The following is an 8007-nucleotide window of genomic DNA, read 5'->3' as shown; positions in this document are numbered from 1 at the left end:
TGTGGCTCTGAGAGAAAAGCCAGTTTGTAAAAAAAAGTCTTGGTTTTGCTTGGTTAATAAATAATCAAACTCATTCAATGGATCAGCATCCTCTTTCACATCATCTCATAAACTTGATCTAATTAGTTAGTGCTGAAATATCGCATCGTATCGTGATATGGGTGTGAATCGTATCGTGTTGCATCGCAATATGTCACAAATGTATCGCTAATATATCGGATCGTATTCTTTGTATCGAGATGCGTATCGGATCGGCATTATAGCTTAGATGCCCAACCCTAGTACAGACAGCTCACACATACACTTTTAATAGTTGTTGCATTACTTAGCTTGCCCACAAGGTGAACCAACTGGTGTTTCGCAGTCAAGAAAAAAACCTTCTAAAAATGACATGACAACGGGCCATAAGTTCCTGGGATGGACATTTTTTTAGTGTGAAGTGGCTGTGTTCATACAGTATCAACTGACCTATTGTAAAGCAATACCAGTTGAGTATTTTTTTATGGGGACTAAAACTCAGCATCTTTAGGTTTGAAAGCCATACAGAGACATTAGAATATCTGAACCTCAAAATGTTTATGCTTTTATGTACACTGAAAAAAATTATTCAAAGATGATTCCTTGGATTTATTTCTAATTTTTTCCGTTAAGTGATTGTAAACAATTTATTTGGGCTGAATTTAAACAAACAAATTAAGTTAAAAATTACTACATATAATTTGTTTAAATTCTACGCAAATAAATAGTTTGCAACAGTTTTGCAGACATCCTTTTATCAGTGTATAACATAAATAAATAAACCTAAAGAGTTTAATAAAAATTTTAATTAATAAAAACTAAAAGCTAAATAGTGCAAGAACAACTGAACGTGTATGTGCAAGCTACATATGCTACTTCAGTGTTTGTGTATGGTGTGGATTTTGTCATTTTTACACAGTATGCAAAAACAGTCATGCATATGGAAAAACAGAAGTATATTTAAGTTTCACATTTAAAATCACAAGAAATTCCTCTCTAAACTTTTTAGCAGTTACATCCAAATATATACCATTTTAAAGAAATAAGAAAGCATTCGCTGAATACAGTTAAAATACAGATAGAGTTAGAATTTGTGGGTGGTTGGTTATACGCGGTCCAAACTTATCTGATTGTGCTGCTGCTCAATTGTGAACTGTTCCACAGCACCACGGATGGCTGCTTCCACCATTGAAATTGCTGTCTGAATCAGTAAGCTCTCATTACATCGGCTGTGGTCCACGTCTGGATGTAGAGTGTTGTTTGTAAGACCGTTTATTTTTAAATGTTGCCAGGACCCATTGACTGTAAGAGCATCAAACTGTGGTGGCTCGTTCTCATTCTCTTCTTCTGAGGAGTTTGCATGCTCTATAGTAATCATTGGCCTGCATTTAAGATCGTTTTCAATTGGCTTTAAGACTTGATCATTATCTGATGATGTGACCGGCAAATCGGAGACAATATTGCAATGAATCGAACTCGATGGCAGAACCTCAGAATCCAAAAGACCACTAGTTGGAAGCTCCTGGGATTCATTTTTATTCATCCTCAGGGTTTGGTCAGAACATAATTGCTCCTCATCAGTGTGGTTAGACTCAATATTTGTGTTAATGCTGACCTCGGCACTGAATGTAAAAGTCTCTGGAACGATTTCTGCTTGCATTTCTCGGTTTTCCATTTGGTTATCTTCTCTCTTGAGCCTGGAAATGTCCATCTCAGCGGCAGGTGATTGATCCAGTTGATCATCTACTTCAGTTTGTGATGCGCTAGGGGCACTACACTCAAACTGATCAATAGGGGGTGCTTTCTTCTTTCTAGAAAAGATGCGGTAGATCTTTTTAAATGTCAAACCTTTCGGTGCTGCAATGTCCTCAGAATCCATTCTACCATCTTCCTCTTTACATCCCCTTCCTAGACCAACATCAGATGTTGCAGATCTCTTAGAAATTAACCAAACGGTGAAGAAACCCCTTTTTTTACCTTTTCCATTAGGAACTTCTTTGTTGTTTGCATCCCTTAATTCATTCTCACACGTGTTGTTTTGAGCATTGTTTATATTTTTTTTAGTTTCTTTTGGATTCCAAGACTCATTTTCCTTCCTTTTTCCACGCCTGAGAAGTGAGGAAAATGTCCTCTTAATGGATGCTTTTGAAGAACTTTTGGTCATTATTTTACTTGCCATATTTTCATCCCTGTTTTCACTCTCCTCCAATGTTACAAGAATTCTTGAGGTATCTTCTGGCTGGGTTGCTGTCCCCTCTGAGGCGTTTTGAGGGCTGTTGTGGGTAATATGTGAAGATTCATTGGTTTTTCCATCATTTACTTGATCATTATTGTCCGTTGTGCCATCACAAGATTTAGCTTCTCTTTGCCTTCTCTGAGATTTACCTTCCAATTTCTCCTTTGATTTGGACTTCCCCAGCAGAAGTCTCGGTGGACCAGTCAGTTTTCTCTTCAAACCAACCCTCTCCTGACCATCGGATAATTCATTCTCTTGTGTGGACATGGTTAATCAAACAGCACCAAAGTCAATAATAGTCCTTACTGGGAATATAGGATTGATTACACAACTGGGTGATTTTCAGCTTACATATTGACAGCATAAAGATGTGGAGATGCTGAAAACCAAAACAAAAACATTGTCTATAAGTTACAGCTTGTTTGTTTATTTTAATTTTTTATTTTACTTGAGTAAAGCATTTGTTAATTTGTCTTCATTGATATTCCTTTTCATATGTTATACAATTCAAATGAGATTTTTGGATTATATAATAAACTATTTCGAGAGAGGTTGAGCAGTGTTTACAAAACAACAAACTGGGTGTGACACCACTCAGAAGCATCCTTAAAAAGTCTTTAGAAAAATAATAAATGAATTTGGCTAAGCATTTCCTAACTGTAAAACTGAAATAAAATGGCAGTAATGGCAAATAACAACTTTATCTCTCAACATTTTCTTTAAAAGATATACAACAGCAATATTTAACCTTAAATAGATCTGTATAAAGTCTAAAGACTGTAATGATAAACATTAATTAGCTTGCGACGGTTTTTTGTTTTGTGACGTCTTTGTTATGGTGGCGAATTTAAACGGTTAAGATTGTTATTTATCCAATTTTATGTTTATTAGTATAAAACTCAGGCAAAAAAGGTAACGTTAGTATGTTTACTCAAATGTAAAAAGTCTTACATTAATTATAAGTTAAAACACCTACCTGTAAAGTGAAGAGAACGACGTAAACTCTTCTCACGGCTGTGAAGAGCGAGGAGATTCGTTTATAAATCCACTCGCAGATCTGGCGGGCGCAGAGGCTCAGCACAGCAGGTTACGCGCCTTTCTGTTTCCATGACGACCAGCTGATTGACGTTTATGTGAGCGTGCCTCTCATCCATCCAATCAACAAGGCGGAGGCTCTGCTAATGTGAAGATATTATTGATATCCATCATCGCGGCCACGTAGCCTATTTACTCACAAGTCACAACGTAACCAGTTGTACATCTTCTGGTCCCTTGAAAATACAAACAAGTGGGCAGCTTTATTTAACTAACGTTATGAATAAAGAAACACCCTTCACACTCTAATTAGTTTTGTTATTATCTTCTAAAATTGTACAACGCAATGTAAAATTGACAGAGGTCATTGTTATCACACTTTTTCAATGTCTGAAATATGGCTTATAACTCTAACATAATATAAATTACCATGGGGGCGATACGGCGGCTCAGTGGTCACCTCACAGCAAAAGAGTCGCTTGTTCGAGTCCCGGCTGGGTCAGTTGGCATTTCTGTGTGGAGTTTGCATGTTCTCCCCTTGTTCGCGTGGGTTTCCTCTGGGTGCTCTAGCTTCCCCTAGAGTCCAAAGACTTATGCTATAGGGGAATTGGGTGAGCTAAATTGTCTGTAGTGTATGTGTTTGAATGAGTAAGTGTGCATGGATGTTTCCCAATACTGGGTTCGCAGCTGGAAGGGCATCTGCTGTGTAAAACATATGCTGCATAAGTTGGCGGTTCATTCTGCTGTGGCGACCGCTGATGAATAAAGGTTACTAAGCTGAAGAAAAATGACTGAATGAATAACTTACCAAAAATTATGTGTATTTTTTACTACATATTAAAATATGCTTTTGTTTTTTGTTCTTCACACATCAGATGTTTTTATTTATTTATTTATTTAAAGCATGTACATTAACTGGCAGTGCAGTTTTATCTCCTTGGTAACCATGTAGGCTACTGTTTTAAAACATCTTTTTGGTAACTAATTTTCTAATTTTGAGAGAGTACTGTTGTTTCCCTCTGAAACCTAAGGAATGGAAATTGTTTGTCAAACTATTATGTTTTTAAGTTTACAAGTCAGTTTCAAAACTGACTTGTAAAAAAGTTGTGTAATTTGCATGTTTTGTGGGATAATTGTACCTGTGATAGTCACCTATTTGTGCCAATTACTGAAAATAGTCAATATTTATTTTGTCAGTTCAGTACTGACCCTAAAATTACAACAAACAAATCTCTGGCAGTTAAATGAACCACGATGGGCAGATGGGACACAGAAATTAAATCTCATTTGGAGGCTTGCTTGATGTTTGCAAAAGACATATGTGCAAATATGACCTATTATGCAATTTTCCCAGAATCCTTTTTTTTTATAGCCATGCCCGTAGCTAATATTTCCTTGTGGACCTATTAGCTAACCTTTATTTATCACTCAGGCATGTTTTAAACTTTGTTTAGAAGAGGGATTGCCTCTTTCACTCAGAATATATATGACCAAAGTCTTGACATCTCAAGCATGAAATGTTATTTCAGGCTCAAAGCCACCAATGCTAATGCTAAGTGACACGAGGCCCTAGAGATCCGAGGAAAATATGCCCTTGAAAGCTTTACCAGAAAGCAAAGAACTAAGTACTCACCAAAGCTAACACATAACAGTATTTAGGTCTGGCCTAGTTCACTCAGGATCACTTGAATGGGCTGCTAGTACTGATAAACCCGATGGCAATGTCCTGAACTAACCTCAGAATAGAAAAATGCTCTAAGTATCTCACTTAGCAAGCACAGCGCTAATTTGGTGGTGACAGACCTGCTTAACATTCAGTTCACAAAACAATATGTGCTAAAACATCATAATATATTCTACTTTCAGCATCTGGATAACAGACTAACAGTTCCATTTTTCAACATTTAAAACCAGAATAAAACAAGGTGGCAATCATTTATTTATATGTATACAATAATTTTTTACATGTATTACGTTTATATAAGCTCAATTATTCAAAAATATACAAAGATTTATGCAACCGTTTAGTAATTAAAACATGCAATGGACATACACTCACCGGCCACTTTATTAGGTACACCTTACTTGTATCGGGTCAGAAACACTTTTGCCTTCAGAACTGCCTTAATACTTTGTGGCATAGATTCAACATGGTACTGGAAATATTCCTCAGAGATTTTGGTCCATATTGACATGACAGCATCCTGCAGCTGCCGCAGATTTGCTGGCTGCACATCCATGATGCAATTCTCCTATTCCACCACATCCCAAAGGTGCTCTGTTGGATTGAGTTCTGGTGACTGTGGAAGCCATTGGAGTACAGTGAACGCGTTGTCATGTTCAAGAAACTAGTCTGAGATGAATCAAGCTTTTTGACATAGCGCATTTTCCTGCTGTAAGTAGCCATCAGAAGATGGGTACACTGTGGTCATAAAGGCATGGACATGGTCAGCAACAATACTCAGGTAGGCTGTGGCATTGATACAATGGTACTAATAGGCCAAAACTGTGCCAAAAAATATCCCCCTCACCATTACACCACCACAAACCTGAACCGTTGATACAAGGTAGCAAAGATCCATGCTTTCATGTTGTTGATGTAATGGAGGCCAGCCAGTAGGGGCTGTGCAGGTAAACCTCACTCCTCTGACCTCTAAAGGTGCTCTAGCGACAGACGCTAGAGGACATGGTCTTTAGCCTCCTTGTTAGAGCAACCGATTCCCATGCGGAAGGTTGCCGGTTCGAAACCAGCTCAGAGCTGGTTGGGCGGTGTAGAGCCGGTGGGGTTACATTGGTGCCGTGACCCGGATGGGAGTGAGGTTTAGGGGGGTGAGTGTAACGGAGGCCAGCCAGTAGGGGCTGTGCAGGTAAACCTCACTCCTCTGACCTCCAAAGGTGCTCTAGCAACAAACGCTAGAGGCCATGGTCTTTAGCCTCCTTGTTAGAGCAACCGACTCCCATGCGGAAGGTTGCCGGTTCGAAACCAGCTCGGAGCGGGTTGGGTGGTGTAGAGCCGACGGGGTTACATTGACACTAAATTCTGACTCCTGAAATGTTGCAGCAAAAATCGAGACTCATCAGACCAGGCAACGTTTTTACAATCTTTCATTGTCCAGTTTTGGTGAGCCTGTGCGAATTGTAGCCTCAGTTTCCTGTTCTTAGCTAACAGAAGTGGCACCCCGTGTGATCTTCTGCTGCTGTAGTGCATCTGCCACAAGGTTGGACATGTTGTGTGTTCAGAGATGCTCTTCTGCATACCTACCTCGGTTGTAACGAGTGGTTATTTGAGTTACTGTTGCCTTTTTATCAGCTGGAACCAGTCTGATCATTCTCCTCTGAGCTCTGGCATCAAGGCATTTGTGCCCACAGAACTGTCGCTCACTAGATGTTTTCTCTTTTTCTGACCATTCTCTGTAAACCCTAGAGATGACTGTGCATAAAAATCCCAGTAGATAAGCAATTTCTGAAATACTGACACCAACAACCATGCCATGTTCAAAGTTCTTTAAATAATCATTCTTCTCTGTTCTGGTGCTCGATTTGAACTGCAGCAGACCATCTTGACCATGTCTACATGCCTAAATGCATTGAGTTGCTGCCATGTGATTGGCTGATTAGAAATTTGTGTTAACGAGCAGTTGAACAGTTGTACCTAATAAAGTGGCCGGTGAGTGTACATTGAGAATTTATACACACATTTATATATTTTATAAATATCTAGGGTAAGTAAGAGTTTGGATTTAAGTATTTTGTTGTAATCAATTGTATTTATCTTGTTATACATATATGTACTGTATTATTGATTTATTTAAATTCTTTAATATTTTGATTTAGAAAAAATGCTTTAAATTAACCTAAAACGACACTTAAAACTTTTATAAAACATTTAAAAAGAATTTTTTGGTCAAAAATCCACACAAATATTATGATCCAACTACTGTTTTCAACATTGATAATAATGATGATGATTAATATTATGACGATAACAGCAACAACAACAACAACAACACTTATTTATTATTATTTAGAATCAAATCAGACATCAAAGACTACAATACTGCCAATTATTTCCTAATTATAGCTTTGCCATCAGAAGAAAATTCTTCATTATAAGAGTATTTTGATTCACTAAATGTAGCCTTCATGGCCATGAGACACGTCTATTAAATTCATAAAATTATGCCAACCCTAAACTTTTGAGTGGCAAACATATATGGATTTATTCCTAACCCTGCAGCAGCACCCGCTAACTTTAAGTGACATATTGACAGTGATCATTGACTACTGGACGGCAGCAAAGGCTGCTGGGTACCACAAGTATTGAAGTGGCGGCTAAAAATAAACTGAACCAACAAGCTGGACAAATATACAATTATCTAATTATAGTCTACAATCAGACTGTCAGCTTAGTATCTATAGCAACTGGAAACTTCATTGGCCAAGCTAAGATTGTGTTTGAGTCCGATAAGATAGCACAGAGTGCAAACGTACAGTATAGGCATCAACCTATCTCACAGAATCAGAGCGTCACATTATTATCGACGGAATCAAATAATACTGGCCGCACAAATGCACTGATGAGAAAAATACTGACAGATAATCAGATCTGTGCTGCTAAAGCTCAGTCAGGGCTAAAAATATCTGATGGTTCAAGAAGCACAGCGTGAGAAAACAGAGATCTGGAGAGATTTTCATAAAATACACAGCAGTAGCATTTT

General features: G+C 38.0%; 1 protein-coding gene across 1 annotated transcript; it reads right to left on the bottom strand.

Moving 5' to 3' along the window:
- Positions 1 to 957: 957 nt before the first annotated feature.
- si:dkey-1h6.8 lies at positions 958 to 3313 on the bottom strand. Its single transcript, XM_001341025.8, has 2 exons — positions 3231 to 3313; positions 958 to 2633 (listed from the first exon to the last, which is right to left on the bottom strand). Exon 2 carries the CDS (start codon positions 2519 to 2521, stop codon positions 1124 to 1126), a length of 1398 nt encoding a protein of 465 aa, XP_001341061.1. The 5' UTR covers positions 2522 to 2633; positions 3231 to 3313; the 3' UTR covers positions 958 to 1123.
- Positions 3314 to 8007: the final 4694 nt, after the last annotated feature.

Source organism: Danio rerio, chromosome 20, assembly GCF_049306965.1.
Source record: "Danio rerio strain Tuebingen ecotype United States chromosome 20, GRCz12tu, whole genome shotgun sequence".
Lineage (NCBI taxonomy): Eukaryota > Metazoa > Chordata > Actinopteri > Cypriniformes > Danionidae > Danio > Danio rerio.
Note: the sequence above shows the minus strand (reverse complement) of the source record. Positions and strands in the feature narration are given on the sequence as shown.

Coding starts and splice junctions, on each gene's coding strand:
- si:dkey-1h6.8 (XM_001341025.8), bottom strand. CDS start 2,521: ATGTCCACACAAGAGAATGAATTATCCGATGGTCAGGAGAGGGTTGGT.